This window comes from Rosa rugosa, chromosome 1, assembly GCF_958449725.1.
Source record: "Rosa rugosa chromosome 1, drRosRugo1.1, whole genome shotgun sequence".
NCBI lineage: Eukaryota > Viridiplantae > Streptophyta > Magnoliopsida > Rosales > Rosaceae > Rosa > Rosa rugosa.
In genome coordinates, this window is record NC_084820.1 from 2,409,854 (window position 1) to 2,434,574 (window position 24,721).

Below are 24,721 nucleotides of genomic sequence, written 5' to 3' on the forward strand. Positions count from 1 at the left end.
CTAAGCAGGAGTCATGACTGGAGAGTTGGTCCAGTTAACGGCAACCTTTTGGCCTTTGGCGCAGTGGCCGGTGAAGGTGCCAATGAAATAAAATGTGCCCGCTGATTGAACAAGTGTAACTTCATCTGGAACCGGTGATTCCCATAGCGGATTTGTGGTGGTGCACGGTAGAAAAGAATACTTCAATTCAGGGTTAATTCGATAAATCTATTCATCCCACAATGAGGGTATATATACAAGTACAAAGGAGTAGTCTAACTCTAATAGGAAACAATCTTTCCATAATTACAGGATATCCTAATTAAATAAGATCCTAATTATATACATACAGATTTACAGCGATTCTACACTCCCCCTCAAGTTGGTGCATAGATGTCTATCATGCCCAACTTGTCAACTGAGCTGTCAAATACCTTCCTAGACACTCCTTTAGTAAGAACATCAGCTAATTGTTCCTCTGAGTTTACAAATGGACAGCGAATAACCTTTCTGTCAAGATTTTCTTTAATAAAATGACGGTCAACCTCCACATGCTTTGTTCTATCATGCTGAACTGGATTATGTGTAATCTCAATGGCAGCTGTATTATCACAATGCAAATCCATAGGCTTTTTAAGCTTGTAACCCAGGTCTTTCAAGACATTACGAATCCACAACATTTCACAGACTCCATGTGCCATACCTCGGAACTCAGCTTCTGCACTTGATCTGGCAACAACTTTCTGCTTTTTGCTACTCCAAGTGACAAGGTTCCCTCCAACAAAAGTGAAGTACCCAGATGTAGAACGTCTGTCAGTTTTATCACCAGCCCAATCTGCATCTGTGTACCCAACAACTTCCAATTCATCTTTTTTCTGAAACAGTAACCCTTTACCTGGCGCCATCTTCAAGTACTTCAAAATACGAAAGACTGCATCCATATGCTCTTCACTAGGACAATGCATAAATTGACTAACAACACTCACAGCATAAGCAATATCAGGTCTAGTATGTGAAAAATAAATCAACCTTCCTACAAGACGTTGATACCTCCCTTTGTCAGTTGGAACTTGATCAGGATAAATAGCAAGTCTGTGATTCATCTCAATGGGTGTCTCCATTGGTCTACAGTCCAGCATCCCTGTTTCAGCAAGTAAATCAAGGACATACTTCCTTTGTGAAAGCAAAATCCCCTTCTTAGACCTTGCAACTTCAATACCCAGAAAATACTTCAGTTGTCCCAGATCCTTCATTTCAAACTCCTTTGACAGATACTTTTGCAATTCATTCATCTCTTTCGGATCATCCCCTGTAACAATCATGTCATCAACATACACAATAAGAGCTGTAATCTTACCATTCTTGCGTTTGATAAACAAGGTATGGTCAGAATTGCTCTGTCTGTACCCAAAGGCTTTCATGGACTTTGAAAATCTTCCAAACCAAGCTCTTGGAGACTGCTTCAGGCCATACAAAGACTTCTTCAATTTACACACCTTGCCAACGTCACTTGGGTAATTCTTAACACCTGGGGGCACATCCATGTACACTTCTTCCTCCAAATTCCCATTAAGAAACGCATTCTTCACATCAAACTGGTGCAAGGGCCAATCTTTGTTTGCTGCAAGTGAGATTAGAATCCGGATAGTATTAATCTTTGCCACAGGTGCAAAAGTCTCCTCATAATCAATCCCATAGCGTTGTGTATATCCTTTGGCAACCAACCTCGCCTTGTATCTACTAATAGTTCCATCTGCATTAAGCTTCACAGTAAATACCCAACGACACCCTACAGTCTTCTTTCCAACCGGCATAGGTACTAGCTCCCATGTTGCATTCTTTTGAAGAGCTTCCAATTCTTCATTCATCGCCTTTGTCCATTTTGGATCCGTCAATGCATCCTGCACGTTACTAGGAATAGATACAGTAGATAATTGATCAACAACAAGTGCATGTGACCCAGAAATCCTATGGTTAGACATAAAATTAGCTATAGGGTATTTAGCTTTGGCTTTGATATCTGGTTCATATTGTTTCTTAGGAATTCCCTTGGTAACCCTTTATGATTTCCTAGGTTCGACACTTTCTAACCCAGAAGATTCATTAAAGTTTAGGGGTACCTGAGGAGGATCATTCTGACCGGGATCTTCAGTTGGTGATGCAGAAGGGGGAATATCTTGTGTGTGAGCTTCAGATACGTCTTGATTTTGATTCAAACTATCCAGAAAAGTCGTCTCTTCTGTCTCGGAGTTCACAACACTCTGTTCGGCAGTTACATTTTCTGTTTCGGAATTCACAACACTCTGTTCGGCAGTCGCATTTTCTGTTTCGGTATTCGCAACACTTCGTTCGGCAGTCGCTTGTCTATTTCGGAATTCACAATGCTCTGTTCGGCAACTGCATTTTCTGTTTCCAAATTTCTACCCTCAAATGTATCCTCCAAATTTTCCAAGTCTTCAAAGACATCAAAATCAATAATAGAACGAGGATTCCCTTCACAACCTCTCTCCCCCTGAAGGGAAGACTGAGAAGCTCCCCCTGAGTAATAAGGCTCGGATTCACGAAAAGCAACATCAAGAGAGACATGTATAGTGCCAGTAAGGGGATCATAACATCGATAACCCTTCTGGAAGTCAGCATAACCAACAAAGATACACTTACGGGCACGGGGATCAAGCTTGCTGCGTTGAGGCTTGGGAATATGAACATAGGCTGTGCAACCAAACACCCGGGGCTCCAAATTAGGCATAGAAGGGATGGTCAAAAGTGTATGAAGCTTCTGATGAGGATTCTGAAACTCAATCACCCGTGAAGGAGTACGGTTGATAAGATATGCTGCTGATTTTACTGCTTCTCCCCAATAGGACCGAGGTACATTCATGCCAAATAAGGAAGCACGAACAACTTCCATCAACTGCCTGTTCTTCCGTTCTGCTAAACCATTCTGTTGAGGAGTATAAGAATTGGAGGTTTGATGACGAATTCCATGTGACCGGCAAAACTCAATCATAGGGCCATTCACAAACTCTCCACCATTGTCAGACTGAAACACTCTGATGGATTGTTGATACTGAGTTGCCACCATTTTGTGAAATTCGGTAAACATTCCAAATACATCACTCTTATTCTTCAGTAACGACACCCATGTCATGCGAGTGCAATCATCAATAAACGTTACAAAATACCGAGCTCCAGAAAGAGAAGGAATTTTCGCAGGACCCCAGACATCGGAGTGAATCTTCATAAAAGGAATAGGACTTTTATTAAGACTTGGTGAATATGAAATACGGTGACTCTTGGCCAGTTCACAGATGTCACAGTGGAAATCCAAATCACTAACAACTGAAAACAATTGAGGTTGCAGCTTCTTAAGATAACGAAAGGATAGATGACCTAAACGGCGATGCCATAACCATACAGCTTCCTTCGCATTCTCTACCCCGTTGATCTGATTGGCTTGTCCCAAAAGATGCTTCTGTTTCTTTCCAGTCTCTGTCAGATCCAGATAGTATAATTTCCCCCTTCTAACACCATAACCAAGAATCCGTCGAGTCAGAATGTCCTGAAACACACAGAAAGACGGATAGAAGGTCACAATACATGCAAGAGCTAAAATAACTTGACCAACAGACAAGAGATTATAAGCTAGTGATGGAACAACTAAGACAGATTCAAGGGTTAAGGTATCAGATAAAGCAATAGAACCTTCTCCGGTGACCGGAGTTGGAGTACCATCAGCAGTAGAGACAACGGCTTGAGGGGAACGTCTAAGGTTTTTCACAAGACTTGGGTCATTGGTTATATGGTCAGATGCACCTGTATCAATTATCCATGTACTATTAAAAGTAACCTTACCCTTCATACCTGACTGCGCTACATTAGCAGAGGCATTGTCTAGGTAAACTTTCTCTGTAGTAGCAACAGCGGCCTTGCCCAGATTCTTTCGCGGTTTCTTGGTGAAGTCCCATCAATCAGGGTAACCAATCACTTCATAGCACCGCTCCTTACTATGACCTAATTCCCCACAGATAATGCACCTTTTGTTTGCATATGGATTTGGTTTACCTAGAGGACGGTGTGGAGAAGGTCCTGAGAAGCCTGGAGGACCCTGTTTGCGTTGAGCCATAACAGAAAATTCGGTAGTCACCGAATGCCCCATAGCCTGTTTCTCTGATTGCATCATTGAGGAATTCATGATTTTCGCAGGATTGGATTTTCAAGTGTTTCAAGATGGATATGAATGTTTTTGAAAAAAAAAGTTTTTTTTTTTTTTTTCTTCGAAAAAAGGTAGGGTGATGGTGGTTTGAAATTCAGGATGGTTTGATTTCAACGGTGGTGGTACGCAGCGGTTTGTGGTGTTCTTCGGGATTCAGGATTCAGGATTCAAAGGATGCAGCGCAAGTTCAAAGGATTGAACCTGCTTTGATACCAAGTAGAAAAGAATACTTCAATTCAGGGTTAATTCGATAAATCTATTCATCCCACAATGAGGGTATATATACAAGTACAAGTAGTCTAACTCTAATAGGAAACAATCTTTCCATAATTACAGGATATCCTAATTAAATAAGATCCTAATTACATACAGATTTACAGCGATTCTACACGTGTCAAAATCCTCCTTTGTCACAAAAGCCACGTCTTGTTCTCCTACTGGAAAGTCAAATGCTGCACACAAATAACAACATTATCACCATGATCATGATATATCTAGATCCTGAAAACTAAGCTAATGGAAAGTTAACTCAGAGAAGTGGCTAGCCAGTATTACACTCACTTATAGTATCAACGCCGACTACAAGGGTATGCTCGGCAGTCCAGTGACCAGTCTGCATACGGGTCGGCACCGTCCGGAGGTATAGTCCAACCCAAGTCGTCTCCAACTTTGTAGTCTACGGCTTCTGTACTATGTAACATTGCTGCAAATGCTATAACAGCAACTAAAAAAATTCACCATCTTCACCATCTCTTAATGTCATATTATTATCCCTGTGGCCTGAATGGTTTTCTTCTCCGTGTGGAAAATTGGTAATGAGGTCTGGACAAGATGTCTGAATTTATACAGAAGAGAGTAGTATTGGCAGTAGCAGTATGGCTACGGCTGCAGCATGGCTTAGTTTACTGGTTTTCTGGTTTGTACATTAACTTCCACTATTCATATCTTACCGTAGTTGTTAAGATAGAGTTGTTAAACATAGTTATGGGCTTAGTTGAGGTTAAAAAGTATGGTTTCTTGTCTTTCCCCCTTGTATAAATGTGTACTCTTGTAATCAGTTTAATTCTATGAAGTAATATCAGAAAATTTCCCACAAAGTTTCAGTCTTGTTTTCTTCATGGTATCAGAGCAGGCATTCAAGGCCTGAGTCTGGTTTTCTTTCTTGTGTAGTTCCTGAGTTCACTAGCTTAAGATGGCTGGGAAATCTGGTTCTAAAAGACGATGAACCTCTTGCAAATTCTTCCGATGTGGAGTCAAATCCAAACCAACGTCTTAGCTCTGTTTTGTTGAATGAATTCAACTATCTTTCTTGGGCTAGAGCTGTTACACTTGCTCTTGGAGGAAGGTCTAAGCTTGGCTATGTCAATGGAGTTATACAGAAGCCTAAAGCTGACTCTCCTACATTTGATTCTTGGCTGTGCAAGGATCAACTCGTCATGTCTTGGCTAATCAACTCCATGGAGAGCAGAATAGCAGAAATTTTCAGTTTTTCTGAGTCCTCTATGCATCTCTGGAATCATGTCAAAGAGATGTATGGAAATCAGAATAATGTTGCTCGAGTTTTTCAACTTAAACGAGATATTGCTGATCTTCAACAAGAAGGTAAGCCCTTTGTTCAGCATCTTGGTAACCTTACAAGTATGTGGAATGAACTAGATGTTTATAGACCTCATACTACTAAGGCTAGTGTCTTGTTAAAAAGAGCTGAGGAGGACAAGATTTTTCAGCTCCTTGCAAGCTTAAGTTCAGAATATGAAGATTTGAGAAGTCATATTCTCATGAATACTGAGCTTCCATCTTTCAACAATGTGTGTGCCACCATTCAAAGAGAAGAAGTTAGAAAAAAAGTGATGAATATGGAGACCAAGACAAGTGCATCTGAATCTAGAGCTTATGCTTCTAATCACAGGCAAGCTGAAGCTAAAGTGTACAAAGGCAAGAGACCTGACTTAAAATGCAGCTACTGTGAGGGTGTTGGACATGTCAAGGATAGATGCTGGGTTCTCCATCCTGAACAGAAGCCAAAGTTCCTAAAGGAAGGAAAAAGTCCTCAAAAGGGTTGGAATCCACCAAAAGCAAACCTTGCAGCAGCTTCTTCTACTCCTTCTGAGGGTATGCTGAACTTCACCTCCAATCCCACTACTCTAATCAATGAATTTGCGGCCTATCTCAGCAAGAAGCAGATGCATGGTGGAAGTGAAGAAACAGCCATGGCTGGGATTGAAGGCCACACTGCACTCCTTGGAAAGTTTGCTGGTTTTCTTGCTGAAACTGACTGTGTCCCGTTTGAAGAAGCTTCAGGTATTCTAAAATCCTTCTCAACTGCTCTCAATGTTTGTGCTATGGATGATTATTGGATTATAGACTCAGGAGCTACAGATCACATGACAAATAAGCTTGAAAATTTGCATGATTTTGAAAAATTGTCCATTCCTTCTAAAGTTTCAGTAGCAAATGGCAAAGGAGTTTCTGTTTTGGGAAAGGGAAAACTAAAACTACTTTCTAGTTTCATTGAGTCAAGTGCGCTTTATGTTCCTTCCTTTCCTTTTCAACTTCTATCCGTCTGAAAAATTATACATACCTTAAAATGCCTTGTCATTTTCTCTCCTTATAATGTTATATTTCAGGATCTCATCACCAAGAAGAAGATTGGTGAAGGTTTCTTCTTGAATGGACTTTATTATCTGTCAAAAAACTCTTTTGTCTCCAAGGCTTTTCAAGCTAGTTCAAGTTTAGCACAAGATCATCACCTGTGGCATCAACGTTTGGCTCATCCTTCTGAGAAAGTGTTGTCTTTTTTGTTCCCAAATATGTGCAAGGCAACTAATCAATGTGAAGTCTGCCATTTATCAAAATCCTCTAGATTGCCATTTACTTCTTCCTTGTCTAGCGCTAGTAATCCTTTTGAAATCGTGCATTCAGACATTTGGGGTCCAGTTCTTGAGTCCTATGATGGATTTAAGTATTTTGTAACCTTTGTAGATGATTTTACAAGGATTACTTGGTTGTATCTTTTGAAACTAAAAAGTGAAGTTGTGGATGTTTTAAAGGATTTTCATAGACTTGTCATCACTCAATTTTCATCATCTATTCATATTTTACGATCCGATAATGGTTTTGAGTATATGTCCAATAACATGTCACAATACTTGAGCACACAAGACATTGTGCATCAAACAAGCTGTGTTGGTACTCCTCAACAGAATGGGATTGCCGAAAGAAAAAATCGAGACCTTCTTGAAAAGACCAGAGCTCTTATGTTTCAAATGAATGTTCCAAAAAATTTTTGGTCTCAAGGTGTTCTCACTGCCACATATCTCATCAATAGACTTCCTAGTAGAGTGCTTGGTTTCAAATCTCCTCTTGAAGTGTTGAAAGGGAGAAAGATTGATCTATCTCACTTAAAGGTCTTTGGCTGCACATGCTTTGTTCATATTCAAGCTCATCAACGTGATAAACTTGATCCTAGAGCCAATAAGTGTGTTTTTCTAGGATACTTATCTACTCAAAAGGGGTATAAATGCTACAATTATGCTACTAGGAAGCTTATTGTTTCCAGGGATGTGAGATTTGATGAAGTAACTCCCTATTTCACTAAGAAACTATGTGATACTGGTCAGGGGGAGTTTCTATCTGTTTCGTTTCCAAGTCCTAATCTTCCTGTTGATGAGGAGTGCAACTTGCCTGTCAATCCTGACGTCAATCCTGATCTTCCTGTTGATGAGGATTGCAACTCGTCTATCAATCATGATAGTCCAGTTCAAGAAGTTCCAGCTGTAATCTCTGATTCAGAAATTGATATGCAATCTGTTGTTGAGCCTGCCTCTCCACCAGCAGCTATTCTTCGTAGAAACCCTTTGGTATCTCCACATGCAATTTTCCTTCGTAGAAATCCTCCACGACAACGAGGTCCTCCGTCAAAGCTCAAAGACTATAAAACCTACACTGCAAGGTATCCGATGACACACTTTATATCTTATAAGAATTTTTCCCCTGCTCATTCTGCGTTTCTAAGTGCACTTGATTGTACTCATGAACCTCAAAGTTTTGAGGAAGCTAATCAGCTTGATGTATGGAAGCAAGCTATGGCAGATGAACTTCAAGCACTTCATGACAATAATACGTGGAGTGTTGTTCGAATTCCTAAAGGAAGAAGGATGTAGGCAGTTGTTGGGTTTACAAAACGAAGCTTCATTCGGATGGCTCTGTGGAGAGACATAAGGCTCGTTTGGTAGCTCGTGGTTTTACTCAAACATATGGAGTAGACTACAAGGAGACTTTTGCTCCTGTTGCTAAAATGAGTACAGTGAGAGTTTTGTTATCAGTTGCAGTCAATCATGCTTGGCCTCTATATCAAATGGATGTAAAAAATGCTTTTCTACATGGTGATCTTGAAGAAGAGGTTTACATGAAGTTTCCTCCCGATCATCCTCAATCCCATGATCCTGAGATAGTTTGCAAGCTTCACAAGTCTATTTATGGCTTAAAGCAATCTCCTCGTGCTTGGTATGCCAAGCTCAGTTCAGTACTTGAGGAAGTTGGTTTTCAAAGAAGTAATGCAGATTCTTCTTTATTTGTTCGAATTGGTTCAACTAGTAAGCTTGTGGTGCTTATCTATGTTGATGATTTAATTGTGACAGGTGACAATATTGAAGAGATTAATACTCTTAAACAATCTTTGCGAAATAGGTTTGCTTTGAAAGATTTGGGCATTCTCAAATATTTTCTTGGTATAGAAGTGGCCACTTCTCAGAAAGGTCTTTTTCTAAACCAAAGAAAATACATTCTTGATCTTTTACAAGATACTGATCTGCAGGACTGCAAGCCTGCTTGCACTCCTCTTGACAGCAAGCTCCAATTTGATGTACAAAGTGAGCCTCTCCTGAATGTGAGCTATTACCAAAGGCTGGTAGGTAAGCTTATCTATCTTACCATTACTCATTCCGATATAGCTTATGCAGTAAGCATTGTCAGTCAGTTCATGCATTCTCTCACTTTGGCTCATCTTCACATTGTTAAACGAATTCTTCGTTATCTCAAAGGCTCTGTTGGAAGGGGTGTGTTGTTTAAAAACAATGGTAACACTCAAATCATGGGTTACACAGATGCTGATTGGGCAGGGAACTCTCTTGATCGTAAATCAACTACCGGTTTCTGCACATTTGTTGGTGGTAACTTAGTTACCTGGAAGAGCAAGAAGCAGACAGTTGTTGCTCGCTCTAGTGCAGAGGATGAATATAGAGCTATGGCTTCCATTGCTTATGTGCTCATTTGGTTAAAAGGTCTTCTATCTGATTTGGGGTTTCCTAGTAGTCAACCAATGTCCCTTTTCTGTGACAATCAAGCTGCAATGCATATTGCTTCTAATCCGGTGTTTCATGAAAGAACCAAACACATAGAAGTTGACTGTCACTACATTCGAGCTCAAGTTCAATCCAAGATCATTGATACTCACTTCACCCGAAGCCATGATCAGTTGGCTGACATTTTCACCAAATCACTTCCCACTGCTCAGTTTCTCAGGATTTTGGGCAAGCTTGGATCAATGAATCCCCTTGATCCAGCTTGAGGGGGAGTATTGGCAGTAGCAGGATGGCTGCAGGATGGCTTAGTTTACTGGTTTTCTGGTTTGTACATTAACTTCCACTGTTCATATCTTACCGTAGTTGTTAAGATAGAGTTGTTAAAAATAGTTAAAAATCTGCGAGGAAAAATTCCTCACAAATTCTCATAGTTTGCGAGGAAGTTTCTAATTCCTTGGTTATAATTCCTTGTATGCCGTGAGCTAAAAGCGCCAAATTTTTCAGCCAAATATTAAACTTCCCTCTCGAATGAAAAAGAGATAGAAGGCCGGTCAAACTCTACTCACTCTAGTTGTGAAAAAAAACTCTGCTCACTCTCTCCCTCTCTCTCTGAAAATCTCCTCCCGCTCCAAAACCCTAACCATTGCCGCTGCTCCTTCTCCTCCACTCGCAACCCAATCCCAGCCGCCCAGCCTTCCCTCCTCGTCTTCTCCGGCGGAACCGCCTTCAACGGCGTTGTTGAGGAGCTCAAGAACTTCACCACTCGCATCGCCCACGTGCTTCCCGCTTCCCGCGACGGAGGAAGCACTACCGAGATTGTCCGCGTCCTTGAGATTGGCCTGTAAAAACACCTCCGAGGCGGTCGCAGTCCGACAATTGCTTGGCCGGCCAAAATCTCAAACCAGCTCTCCACCTCCGCCAAAATCAGGTCGCTCTCCAACCTCTCGATTATCAAATCGGCCTCCGCCTTCGCCTCTGCCTTGCCTTCGCTCCTTGCAGCTTAGTTCGGTCAGTGATCGAGGGTTTTCAATTTGATTTTTTTTTTTTTTGAATTTGATGCCAACATTCGTTCAATTTAATCCATTTGTATATGTTATTTGGTCAATTTGGACTTGTATATCAATTTGATTTGATTCTTTTCTTTTAAATTTACTGAATTGCAATTTCAAGTTTGAATTTTGATCGCCTACTGAAGCTTCTTCTCTCTCCCTCTATATTTGTATGCAGTACTCAATGTTTGGCTCCCTTTTGACATTTGGTGCAATGATTGGTGCTATCACGATTGGTCCCATCGCTGATTTCATTGGTTGAAAAGGGGTAAATATGTCGAATATACAGGGAACACCACCTATTTCAGAACATCCATGACTAAACTAGTCCACTGCTTTTCTCAGTCTAACAATATCTGGACTGTATAACTTGTATGCAGGCCATGAGACTGTCCAGTGTTTTTTGTGTTGCAGGTTGGCTAGCTATATACTTTGCTGAGGTTTGTATTATGCTACTCTTGAAATCATCTGTGCTTTATGCTTGTGACCTTATTGAGTTATTCTACATTTTTTGCTATTGAAGAGTATTTGGCCTCTTGACAGTGGGAGGCTGGCAAATGGTTATGGAATGGGAGCCTTTTCTTACGTGGTGAGTGACTCCTTCCCTCTATTGTTGTTTGAGCATTTTGTGAGACCACAATATGATGGATCATAGAAGTACAGAACACAACACTCCTAAGATAAGTTAACAATATATGCTACTTCTACATATGTTATTAACGAAGTTTGTTGCAACATAAGGTACATGTTTTCATAGCTGAAATTGCTCCAAAAAATCTTCGAGAAAGGCTAACTACTGCAAATCAGGTAAACATGTAATAAGAATGTAATCCTTGAAGCTACTAGTACCTTTTTTTCGTAAGTTGGCTTTGATTTTTCAGCAAGCAAGAGCAAACAAGTGATGGCGACTCTTGTTTGTTTTACAGTTAATGATCTGTGCTGGAGTGTCCGTTTCATACATAATTGGGATAGTAGTGAGTTGGAGGGCTCTAGCATTAATAGGTGAATTTCTTCGACTTGTGCTTGTAATTAGAATACTGTATGCTGTCTAACACTATTAACAGAGGGCTCATTTGTGTGGTGATTGCAGGACTTATTCCGTGTGCTGTGATCATTTTCGGCCTCTTTTTCATTCCTGAGTCTCGAAGATGGTTGGTAAGAGACTACTTTCATTTCTATTATTCTATTTAGTTTATGGTAAAGTCCAATAAAGTGACATAGATTATAGCCTCATCTCATCATGAATGAAGGCAAAGACAGGAAAACACAAAGAGTTTGAAGTTGCACTACAGAAACTTCGTGGTGAAGATGTTGATGTATCACATGAAGCAGCGGAAATCCAGCTTCTTATTCATCTTCCTAATATCCACATTGAAGATACGTTGTAGAACTTGCAACATCATAATGTGAATAAATTCCATCTACTATGTACCTCTGCAGGATTATATAGCAACACTTGACCATCTCCCGAAAGCCAAAATGCTCGATTTGTTTCAAAGGAGATACTCGCGCTCAGTCATTGTAATAGCTGTTCTCTACAGAAACTTTAAAGTCAACTTTCATCCTCCCCTGCCTTTTCAGCTCAATCATTGCTCTATTTTTTATTTAAAATCAGATAAGAGTTAGGTTGATGGTCTGTCAACAATTCGGGGGGATCAACAGGGTCTGTTTCTATGTCGGCAGTATTTTTGAGCTAGCAGGTACAGAGACCCTATTATAATAAAGCTGACACCACCTGTATTTTTGAACTAGTACCAACTGGACTAGTATTGTTATCCTGCTTTTCCCTAGTTATGGTCTTTGATTGTGCTGATTTCATTTATGCTGAATAGGATATTAGGATTTATTGTTCAAGCTACTACTTTTTGATAGGTTTTTGGTGGTGGTATAACTTTTGTTGTGGGTTGATCAATGTCAGATTATTACTGAACTTATGATATAAATTTTCTGGATTTGTTTGTCAGCTATGTAGTCATCTCTTTTCATTTTGCTGTAGGAGAAAATGAAGAAGAGGAAGAAAGATTTCAGGGCAAAGCTCGTTGAAGAGGCATATCATTGGATACTCATCTTCAGTCATACAAGTGACTTTGAGCGACAAGCTTCCAATAATAGTCGAGCAAAATTAAAATCTTTTTAGTGGATGATCTTTAACAAATTACAGGGGTGTATTTTACTAGCAAAAACAATGGCATGCTTTGCACCAGGATTGATAATGTTGAAGGCATGGATGACTTCCCAGGTGTCTTGGTATGGAGGATTTCAATTGATGCCTTGATTTTCATGGACCTCTACTTAGAGAGTATCTTTTGTATATGTAATTAAGGAACTAAACATCTTCCAAGATCTTTTGTTCTTGCAGTTGTAATAATTATTCTTTATTTAATAAGTCCAAAGTGATTGATAATTCTTTAATTATGCCTTTTATTTGTTGTTTATCTTCAAGGCTTCCAGCAAGTAAAATAACAGCATATATTAGAATTGTGAAATGAACAACATATTCTTAACTATGAGGATACAAGAGCCTCACAAATATTAATACGAGAGAAATAGGTGTTCCTCGCAATTCTCAATTTGTGAGGAATATGCGTTCCTCGCAATTCTTAATTTGTGAGGAAACCAAAAGTCATCGCATATAGTAATCCGTGAGGGGGTTTAGGCAAGGAAAGTTTGCGACGACTTGATTTCCTCGCTCATCACTTTAAGCGAGGAATTTAGACTTTTTGTGAGGAATTCTATTCATCACATTTTTCGTTTTCTCTTGTAGTGACTCTTGTAATCAGTTTAATTCTATGAAGTAATATCAGAAAATTTCCCACAAAGTTTCAGTCTTGTTTTCTTCAAGTAGTTAGCTCTCGGATTTTAGGAAAGCAGTTGAGTGAGTCCAGCCAAATTTCACAAAGAACGTACTATACATGTCATGTGCATTGTGTATGACACCCTGAAATTGGTAGCTGTAATATGCATGCTGGTGCAAATTCCTAGTTGGAAAACTAGATACGTATAGTGATAGGTTCATTTGTCAGTGTTAGCTTTAGAGAGAGAGAGAGAGAGAGAGAGAGGTTTTAGAAATGGAAGGTAGCGAATAGCGTGAAAACTCTGGCCCATTTCTATTTCTTTTCAGTTTGATACACAAAGTTTGTATTGAGTTTTGTCTTTGCGCCTTTAAGCTCTTCTAGTTTTGGGCCAAACCAAAAGTACGGGACTTCACAAATGGTAAGGAGAATTTCAAGAAAATATGGTGTTAATAGGTATCATGTTTTTAGGTCGGTCCTGAGTCTTTAGAGGCCCCAGGCGAGAATTATCGTTAAGCCCCTTATCTCTAAATTGTTAAAGAGTATTTAAAAAAAAAAAAAATCTCTAATTTTTTTTTTTTTTTTTATAGGAGGACAATAGAATTTTATTACTCAATGAGAAGAAGTATTACAATAGGAAGCAACAAGGCTTCTAATGGTGGAAGGTATAGAACCCTTCCAATTAGCAAACACATTAGAATACAACGCAAGCTTTGCAAGCTTGTGTGCTTCCAAATTGGACTCTTTGTAAACATGTTGAAAGAAAGAACTAGGAATAGAAGTTAAGTGGACCAAAATGTCATCAACCACCCTCCCAATCATGGAATGATCTTCCTCTTCAGACTTCAAAGAATTGACCAACTGAAGACAATCACTTTCAAAGATATTAGGTGACTGGTTGAACTCCACAGCCCAAGCACATGCAGCCTTCCCAGGAAGAGCCTCAATTACAAGAAGATAACTGACGAAATTCTGCAACAAGAGCCACCAACAATCAGCCCTTCAGAATCACGTACTACAACACCGATCCCTCCCATGTTAGAACTGCTATCAAATGCTCCATCCAGATTTGCCTTAAGCCACCCTGTCGGAGGAGGCACCCAATGGAGCTGAAGCACGTTTTATTTTGGGACTCCTACCCGGATGAAGGGAGGTAAACAATGAGAAACTAGAGGCTGCCTGGAAGAAAAGTTGTTCCAAATCAAGGTTCTTACCATTCCACACTCTTTGATTCCTCTCCTTCCATACTGCCCATAACAGATACAGAAGAAAGTCAAAAAGCTCAGAAGAAATAGTCTGCATAGAGTGAGATAACCAATCCAACATCGAAGCTTGATAGTCACTGCTGGATGAGATCACCGAACTTAAGCTTGGAACCTTTCTTAACATAGCATGCACAAAGGAACAATCTCTACTAACATGATGAATAGATTCATCTCCATCATTGCAGAAAACACAACCATCAGTAATCCAAATCCTCTTGGTTCGAAGTTGAGCCACTGTAGGAAGAATAGAAGCACATACCTTCCACATGTGAACCTTCACCTTACCAGGGATTCCAGCATTCCAAATCCGTTTCCATGTCTCCACAATAGGTGAAGGGTTGGAGGCAGAAGGGATCTACATGAACTAAATTAATAGCAAGCTTGTAGGCACTTTTAGTTGAGAATAGACCTTTTGCGTCAAAATGCCAAATCAATCTGTCAGAGACACTCCGTTGGTTAAGAGGAATAGACAAAATTAACGCTACATCTTCTGGCTCAAACCACTGAGCTATAAAATCAGAATTCCAAGACAACTCAGGGAGCAATAATTCCCTAACCAAAGTCGGAGCACCATCCCTCCTAATGAAAGGTTGGAACGAGTTAGGTCTAGGCAACCAAGGATCATCCCAAATATGAATGGATTGGCCATCTCCCATCTCCCACCTGCCATCTCACCCCACTTCTAAGCACTGATCTAGCTTCAAAAATTCCATGCCAACAAAAGGATGGTGATGACATTAAAGAGGCACTCCAAAAATCACCATCAGGATAATACTTAGCCTTATAAAGTCGGCTAAGTAAAGAATGAGGATAGCATATTAAACGCCACCCCTGCTAAGCTAAGAGAGCAAGATTATGAGCATATAAATCACGAAAACCCATGTCTCCCTCCTCTTTAGGTTTGCACAAACCTTCCCAAGATAGCCAATGAATTTTCTTATTCTCCACTTTACTTCCCCACCAAAACCTGCACCACTTAGCAGTTTGTTAAAGAGTCTATATAAATCCATGTTTGTTAAAGAGTCTATATAAATCCATGTTTCAAAATTTATTGAGGATTAACACATCTACACAGAAACAAAACAAAATTTCTCTCTTAATTGAAAACTAATATGGGTGCTTATCTCTTCATCTTTACGAGTTATAGATACAAGGTTTGCCGATGGTGATGGGTAAAATGGGTCCATACATGGAGATTGAAATGAGAGTCATTGTAGTGTGGATGGTGGTAGAACTGGATCGGCGGAAGTGGTTGTATGCTTGTATTATAAATTATTTTTGTCGTTAATGTAAGTTGAATAAAGTAAACGGTGTTAATCTTCTGTTTAGTGAAGAGACAGATGGCATTATTTAAAGGAGGTGACAGGGTTGGTATAGGGGATTTGGGGACAGCAGATTTCTTCCCGATCATAACATTAATTCTAACTAGCAGGGCCAACCTACTTTGTATGTGGAGAAAAGTTAAAGGTAGTGGGAAAACTTTTTGTACAACTACCACAGTTTCTACTATTTTTTTTATTCTTTTGTTTTCTATTATACAATTTACTATATTATCCCTATTGATTACTTATATTTCATAGTTTTTTAATATAAGGGTTAAATTGGTAAAAAAATTCAATTTCTCTTAATAATAGTATAGATTAAATACAACTATCTTAACTTTTCCAGTTTCTCTTGGTTAACATTTTCTGTCTTTATCATTATAAAAATGGACTCATAGCAAATACATATATATTACTAATATATAATGGGGTTTTACATTTGGTGCTCCTTATGCTTTGAGGCCCTGGGCTGTCGCCAAGACGGCCTAGCAGCAAGGTCGGGTCTGCATGTTTCGACACGCTTGTGTGTTCAATGGGTGCTCCAATGGCATCTACCAACGTGCTAAACCATGTCAAGTCTATTTCTATTAAAATTATCATGGATCTTAATTTCACCATTGATAAAACATAATTTGTAGAACGTGTTCTGCATATATTTGCATCACCCAAACGTAGACAAAAATTGATTCCCAAGTGTAAATTAAATGATCATCATGTTATTCGGGTTTATGGATCATCCATATACATGGTGTAAATAGTACTTATTAGAATGTAGTGCAACTTTTTTTCTTGACTGGGAAAATGAAAACAAATAAATGACTCAAGACCTCTTTATAAGTTTCAGTGACACTTTCTTCTTGTTGTCGTGCTTGTTAACTCTTTTGGAGAGAAATTTGAGTGGCAGAGCGGATTAAGTGGTTGTTGTTGAACTTGGAAATTGAGCAGGTACCGCGGCTGCGGAATTGGTCCAGTTAGTGGCAATTTTTTTCCCTTTGGCGCAATAGCCGGCAAATGTGCTGATGAAAAAAATGTGCCGGGGTGATGTTGAACAACTTTGAAAAATTATACAAATTGGGGTTCTCAAGTCCGCTCGAATCAAGGCCCATTATATATATTTTGATGCCAAATGAAACCCATGACTATCTGCTAGTAGGAGTTTTGCTAATTTAATAATTAATTTCTTGAGAAATTATAAGAGAAAAGTAAATTTAACTGTTGAGATTAAATAAAGTTGTTATAATTGTTAAGGGTCAAAAGTGTAATTAGCCAAATAGGTATAAATACAAAGAATATTGTAGCTATAGGTACAATTGTATTTGACACGCTAGAAAGTAGCACGCAATTTAACCCTGCAAAATGTAGTTGTCAGTATAGGATAAGCAGGGATCGTTCATTCCGGGGATTGAGGGTACTCCTGTAATTGTGTAAACAGATAAAGAATTAAAATAATAAAGTATTATTTACAAAAATAATTAAAAAGTCACAAAAACGTGACTGCAGCTCCTACTGAACCGCAGTCGAAAAACAAACTAAAAACCTAACTAAAACAACCCAGAAAAATACTAAAATTTACAGAAGTATACTAGACACGTAAAGTGTCTAGCACACAAAATTTGGGAATTTTTGGAGTTGATTTGCTATGGAAATAAAATACAGAAAAACAGAGAACAGAAAGAAAAACGAAACTGAAGCAGATTTGAAGTTGGTTGATATCAAGATAATGAAACTAGCTAGGAAGGAAGTATCCACCCCTAACAATCACACACAACACACTTTGTCCAATTTATCACCAATTAACTTAGTTGAAGATACTCAGATTGGCTCGGTACGCTTGAACACAACCTATTACTCTTTCTTACCTTGTACGCTAGGCAGGAAGTGCTCTACACCTAGACTATTCCCAAGCAATGCAACCTAAAGGTACGTTTATTAGATTAAACATGCAGAGATCATTAAGTTTGAAAAGAGTTTGAGCAATCACTAAGCATCGCAAATAACTTAGAGCCTTGCTAAACCTAGGATTTTGTTTACTTGCTAGTGAAAACTACCAATTACTTCTCTAGATAATTTGAGGAATCCAACTATTGATCCAGGCATCAAACCATCAAAGTATTAGAACCCTAGCATGCATACTAAGTAGTCCTCCAAAGCATACAAACATAGAATTCATCAATGAGAAATTGGTAAACAAAACCTCAACTTTATTAATTGAAAACAAACCAAAAATCAAAGCATGTTATGGATCATGTCTAGGGGCTTCAACAGCTCCCTAGCTACTGGAAATTTAGTTACACATAATCGGAATCAAAAACACAAAGGAGTTCATGAGAAAGGAAGACAACAAAAATCAGAAATTGGGAAAAATACGATCAATGATCGATCTTTGAGAAACAGTGATCGATCGTCTCTGGTGTGATTTTGCAGTCTTGCTTCTTCTTCTTCTTCTTCTTTGGTGTGTCTCTGGTTCTTTTTTATGTGATCTTGTCTGTATGTGGTTGGTCACTCTATTTATAAAACATGGAAGGAGGCCCCTTTATGTAGGAGTTGCAAGTTTCAAGGGCACTCTTGCAATTAGGCCAAGCTTGTTTACTTGTTCTATTTGATTTTCTCTTCTTAGGCTGAATTCTTTGACTTGTAGATCCTTTACAGCTGATATAAAACATGCTAACAGCTCATATAAAACGTGTATAACTCAGTAAAGGATCCCCAAGAAGCCTCAAAACAATCTGCCAAGAGATAAGGAAGGTGACTTCCTTATCTGCCTCACTTAGGATTGCCTTTTTAGCCCTTCTTTTAACTCGGTTTCATTTCAGTTTTGAATGTGATTTTTAACAAGATAACAGCCTTGATGTTGATCTTTAAGAGTGTATAAAGATCTTTTAAAAATCCCCTCAACTTGCTGCCCAAAAGCAGCCTTGAAAAGCCTTCAAGATAAGGTCTGTCAGAAATTTCCAGATTTTCCTTATCTTCTGGTCAATTTTATGGGCTTGTACACCGACCTTGTAGCTATCTTTCTGAACGTTTCTTAGGCCTATAATGCCCTATGATATCATTTATTGACGTCCAAACAATATCCTTCCAAAAGACTTTCCAACAAAGTCTCCAAAAGACAGCTCCAATATGCTTCATAGATAAGACTGAAGGTGGAAAGCTGATCAGGATGCCTACTTTGTGCAACGTTTCTGACTTGATCCTTGACTCTTATGATCACTTGATTTGGCTTTATTGTAGTGAAATATCTGGTTTTCACATGTAGTCAAGAATTGCTGCCATGGTGCACTCAAAATATCTTCAAAATGGGGTCCAAATATAGAAGAAAATAAGGCAGATTCCAGTTTTCATATTTTGCTTCTCAGCAACTGTTTTGCACGAAGTTTTCCACAAGCTTCCCTTCTTGTTTCTGACCACATAAATGGTTGTCCTTCATCTTTTGCATCAGTATTATACATCTGAGCCTTAACTTGCCACAATTGAGCTCCTATTTTTCCATGGTTGATCCACAAACCTCCTAAGAAAATAACAAAGTTAGTTTGATCTTTTTAACGAAATAACTAAGCAAAAGTGTAAAGGATTAAACTATAAATTCGTCGCATTTTATGCTCCTATCAAATTCCCCCACACTTAGCTTTTGCTAGTCCCTTAGCAAAATCAAAACTAACAAGACTGAACAAAGACTTGACAAAAAGCAAGTAAATGACTCTACTGCTCCGAACTGTTGTCTCAGAGATATCAAACTCATGGCTTTCACGTTAAACACTTAATCACATAGATAATTCCAAGGTTAATAAACATGTGACACTCATATGACTAAGTAAGATATGGAGAACTTAAGTTATATAGTGAATGATAGCGTGATTCGAACAAGTCCAATCCAAACTCACAAGGCATACTCTCAATTTTTCTCTCAGAAACGGCTATGCTTAAAAGCTTCACACTCAAGTATATGCAAGAGAACAAATAGTAAGGCAACAAACAGCTTGTATATTTCATCAATAAAAGCATTTTGTGAAGAATTTTAAAGACCTCAAGAAATGATTAAGTGCACAAATGGACCTAAACCATAAGCTTGACTTTGTAACTGACTCCACTAACCAAAGGCTGCCCATCTCAAGGATCAAGTAAGGACTTGAAACGGGTTGTAATGGGGCTCAGCTAGGATTTTCGAAATGAAGATTAAGGATACAAAAATCCTAAGGACCTAGCAGAGCATATATGGACCACCTTATGTCACCATTTTTATGGGTCAATTATCATTGTTTTGGACCCAACTTTCACTCTAACCAACATGAGAATGGACAAAGGCCTAATTTTCAACTTTGAGCCTTCTACAAATTTGAAAGTCCAAAACCACACTTCAACAACTTCCCAAGAGTTTTCTTTTTAATTTTTCTTCTCTTTTTGACATTTTTCTTTCTTTCCTTTTTTTTTTTTTTCTTTTTCTTCTTGGGTTTTCCCCACCCCACACTTGTCTTTCATCGTCACCCCTAAACATTATGTCATGCTCTACTAAGTCCCTAGCACAAGGGTAGAGATATCCTGTACTAAGCTCATGGTAGGGTAGTGAGGGTGATGAAACAAAGGTTTTCAATGTAGGCTCAAAGGGGTTCATTCTAAGGAGTCCCACGACGGGCACTATTGGGGACACATGCTTGTTTGGCTATGGTAGTTACCCTAATGCCTTCTATCCTATCCAAGATCAGGGCAATTTATGGCATACAAGTTTTGACAGTCACAAAAGTCGAGTTCTAGTATTCTCTAGTCCATTAAGATCTATGGCACATGATCATTGGATTTTCAAAGAATGATGAGGTCTTGCAAATACAGCCATTTAAATTCTGAATTTATCCTAGCATGCTTTATGAACCAAGTTACAATCCTATCTCAAATTTTCATACAAGTATCACAATGTCGATTAACCACAGAATTCAATTAAGTCCTATTTCAATTGTGAAAACCTTCAGCCATGAATTCAGAGACATGTTCATCCTCGACGTTAGGAGCATCCTAAGACTCAAAACAAAACAAAAACAAGAACAACACATAAAGTGACGCAACATACAAGAAAAAAAAACATTTTGGACTTAGGGATATTCATCTTCTCCTTTCGGTAACTCCTTTGGAACATGACCAGGTGAAGAGAGGAACGATTTTGGCGGAGCTCAGCTCACTGGATTGACAGGGGACGAGACCCTTTGTCAGCACTTCTCATATCCAAACTAGACCTTAGACATCACATCCCATTGGATGCGCCTACGATGAAGAAGATATTTACCCAAAATTCATTTTGACTCTAATAATAAACAAACAAACAAACAAAAAGATTTTTAAATTTTCTGATTTTTCCGATTTTTTATTTTGTTTTTTCTTTTTATGACAAAAACTAACTACAAGCATTAATCCTTCCCCCCACACTTAAATCATACATTGTCCTCAATGTTAAACAAGTTAGAGCATGTAATGAACAATTATCATGTGAAAGGAATGATTAACTCAAGAAAACCTAAAAACAAAAACTAAAAATGCAAATAACATAGATACAATCAGAAAATAGTAATAGAGGAGATAGAGTTTAAGAGAGCAAATCTGCGTTGATGACTCCTCCACAGCTACGGTTTGAAATGGGTTGCCTCCCATGCAGCGCTTAATGTTTAAAGTCTTTCAGCCTAGACTTGTACCTCCATTTACTCCTTTGGAGGAGCGGTATGCGGGCGAGTGGCAGCCTTCTTGCTGGTTTCAGCCTTCGGAGGAGGGTTCTGATGGAGTGACATAAATAAAAAAAAAAAAAAACGGGGGAGGCAAGGTTCGAAACCTTAACCTGCTGCACGAAACCTTTGTCCCCAACCACTGGAGCACAAGCTGTGCTTAATATAATGTGTACAAATTTTATACTTATTATGTCATAAACGAACATAATAAAAATAAACGAGAGGCGAGGTTCGAACCTCAGACCTCTTGTACACGAACTTTACACTCAACCACTCGAGCACGGCTGCTCACGTTATTATCCATACCAATCCTTTTATTTAAACCAACTGTTTCAACTGTTTCAACAATTCGGCACAAAACATCCAAGACTGTTGCAGAAACCCAGCCCAACTCATCCAAAACTGTTTCTGAAACTCGGCCCATCATGTCCAAAACTGTTTCTGAAACTCGGCCCATCAGGCCTCCACCCACAGCTACAGTGATGCCTTGATCCGAGACAGGCCCAAGTACGGCCCACTTGTGTCACGGCTTATCCCTTCCGTGATTTACGGCAGTCAAATCTGCTTTCGGCTACAGCTGTCTGCCACAGCGCCTCGAGATTCCCTCGGTCCCCTTACACGCTCTCCACGCGCCAACAACTTTTCCGGGTTTCAGGGCGACTTTAATCCAACGCGTAGAATGAATCACAGGAATCGTCCATCCAACGGTGGAGATCTGCTCACCTCGCTCTATAAATAGGTGCATTCTGAGGGCGCAACTGTTCACTCCAAAGGAACGAAAATCTCTCCTGAGTTCCAGCCCCTCTCTCCCAACTCTTCAGCTTTCCTCTTCTTTCAAAACTCAAAATATTTCTTCTTCGATTCAATCCTTCTCTTCTGATCTTCTCTCCCATCTAGTTGATTCAATCCCATCTTTCCTCTGAACTTTCAGATCTCCAACACACCATCATCATCCTTAATCCCTTTAACAACAACTCCTTCAAACACTCGACAACTTTACTCTTCGATCTTCACATCCCCTCAACCCATCACCATGGAACCACGAACTCTGCAACTGATGGAGCTACAAACCCAGCAACAAATCGAGGATGGAGGAAACAACCAAGCAGCCGGGAGTAGTGCCAACACAGATTTCTGGCGAAGCCGTGCCAGGTGGGTTCCTACTCCAGATCAAATAAGGATCCTCAAGGATCTTTACTACGATAAGGGAGTTAAGTGCCCAACTGCAGAGCAAATTCACGAGATCTGTCTCCAGCTGAACCAGTATGGACATGTTGAGGGCAAGAACATTTATTTTTGGTTCCAGAATGTCAGGGCTCGAGAGAAGCAGATGAAGAGGTGCAATCAGGCTGCTCAAGTGCCCATGGGAACTAGTTCTCCTGGTACTGGTGGATCCATTGATCTCAATTTTGGGTCCACTGGTTCTACTGGTGCTGGTGGATCCATCGACATCAATTTTGGGCCAGCTGGTGGATCCATTGACATCAATTTTGGGCCAGCTAGTTGTACTGATGATGGTAGATCCATTAATCTCAACTTTGGTTCCACCGATTCTACTGGTAATGAAGGATTTCTTGATTTAAATTTTGTTTCATATTCTTCCTCACACTTCAACACTAATACCAGTACAACTCTTTTGGCACAACAGGAGGACAAACATCCCTGCAACAACGAGGAGGAGATCACCAGGAGATTGAAACCCTTCCACTATTCCCCATGCATGGTGAGGACATATGTGGCAACATGAAGACTACTTCCGAGGGAGGTAACGGCTATGGCTACTACTCCGGTGGCTGGGACGGCAACAACGGTGGTTCTCGCATTTCTCTTGAGCTCAGCCTCAACTCCTCCGGAGATGCTGACATGGTTTAGAAAAGTGTATTATTATTATTATTTTTAATTTTTTTTTTTTTTTTTTTTTTTTTTGTAAATAGCTGAATTTAATAAGACTGAATGAATGCAGTTTTTTTTTTTTTTTTTAATATAAAGGACTCAAAAATGAAAGACCAAAAATATTTATAGGACTCAAAATGAAAGACAAATATATAAATCCCTTCCCCCACACTTAAATATTGCATTATCCTCAATGTAATCAATTAAAAGCATGCAATGAAATAAGTAAGCATATAGGGATGAAATTTACGAAAATAACTACTAAAACAAAAAGAAAATGGAGGAGTAAAAGGGGAAGAGAAAGCAAATCTGATTATATTCTGAATTGGGTTGCCTCCCAAATAGCGCTTGATTTTAACGTCTTCTCAGCCTAGACGTGGTTTCCTCAGAAGAATGTAAGATCCTCTTTCCTTGCTCGTTAAATGTGTATGGCTTGAATTGCAAAGGAGAAGGTCTTCTGGTTTCAGGTTGTGGAGGATTCTTCAAACGTGCAAGTCCTTCTTCAATCTCTCGTGCACTAGGGATTTTAGAAGGCTCAGACATTCATGGAAATCCTGAACAACATTAAAAATTAAATAAGTTAGTAAACTATATAATAAAAGAAATACAAATTAATACTTCATAGAATAAAACGTCACAATTTTTACAAGTATAAAACGTGAAACAAACAAAAACAATTTACACGTAAAGAGTATGAACAAGTATTTCTTTTGTTATAAACATTATTGATATCGAATCAAATTCCAAGCGGTAAATCAAGTGAACGTGCGGCCCAAGTATAGTCGCCTAGACACAAACTCCCTTTCAAATCGTTTGGGCAACCTTACTGAAATGGTCAGGTGGGGGAGGACGAACATGAGAGGAAAAATCCATTTTGGCATGAGCTACTCCCACTTAGTGGTGTAGGCCCATTTGCAAGCACTTCTGGATTCAAAAACCCGTCATGAACGTTGTCCCCTTCCTAGACACCATTCCACATAGGCTATACTTACTAAGATGAAAAAGTTTATAAGTGTGAAGACAGTTCAACAAGTGTTAATAAAGGCCGCCCTCAACCTTAAGGGACCTAAACGAGGTACCAATAAGGGGTTTAGACCAATATTAACAAAAGAGACTTCACCTATTCCTCTCAATTTACAACCTACAATTAAAATTCGTGTTCAATAATATAAATAATATTTAAACTAAGTTTCAAAC

General features: G+C 39.1%; 2 protein-coding genes and 1 long non-coding RNA gene across 3 annotated transcripts; 1 reads left to right on the forward strand and 2 right to left on the reverse strand.

Annotated features, from left to right (window-relative positions):
* LOC133726891 (early nodulin-like protein 14) lies at positions 1-7,413 on the reverse strand (the record flags this gene model as incomplete). The annotated part of the gene is made up of 4 exons (XM_062154525.1): positions 1-169; positions 4,590-4,647; positions 4,779-4,919; positions 7,389-7,413. Coding segments are annotated over 4 exons (393 nt in total), but the record flags the coding sequence as incomplete, so codon positions are not given.
* A 2,668-nt stretch (positions 7,414-10,081) lies between these two features.
* On the forward strand, positions 10,082-11,702 carry LOC133726995 (uncharacterized). The gene is made up of 6 exons (XR_009854965.1): positions 10,082-10,506; positions 10,726-10,815; positions 10,928-10,987; positions 11,071-11,136; positions 11,289-11,549; positions 11,638-11,702. It is a non-coding gene; the product is annotated as an uncharacterized LOC133726995 (long non-coding RNA).
* Positions 11,703-13,951: 2,249 nt separating this feature from the next.
* On the reverse strand, positions 13,952-15,260 carry LOC133726892 (uncharacterized). The gene is made up of 3 exons (XM_062154526.1): positions 15,051-15,260; positions 14,423-14,959; positions 13,952-14,311 (listed from the first exon to the last, which is right to left on the reverse strand). Exons 1-3 carry the CDS (start codon positions 15,258-15,260, stop codon positions 13,952-13,954), a joined length of 1,107 nt encoding a protein of 368 aa, XP_062010510.1.
* Between the last annotated feature and the right edge of the window lie 9,461 nt (positions 15,261-24,721).

Bases quoted from the DNA above. Each gene is read 5' to 3' on its own strand.
- LOC133726892 (XM_062154526.1), bottom strand. From the start codon at position 15,260: ATGGGAGATGGCCAATCCATTCATATTTGGGATGATCCTTGGTTGCCT. The intron at 14,960-15,050 runs GTCTCTGACAGA...TAGTTCATGTAG, and splicing joins TTCCTCTTAACCAACGGAGT to ATCCCTTCTGCCTCCAACCC. The intron at 14,312-14,422 runs GTGGCTTAAGGC...CTCTTGTTGCAG, and splicing joins TGGGTGCCTCCTCCGACAGG to AATTTCGTCAGTTATCTTCT.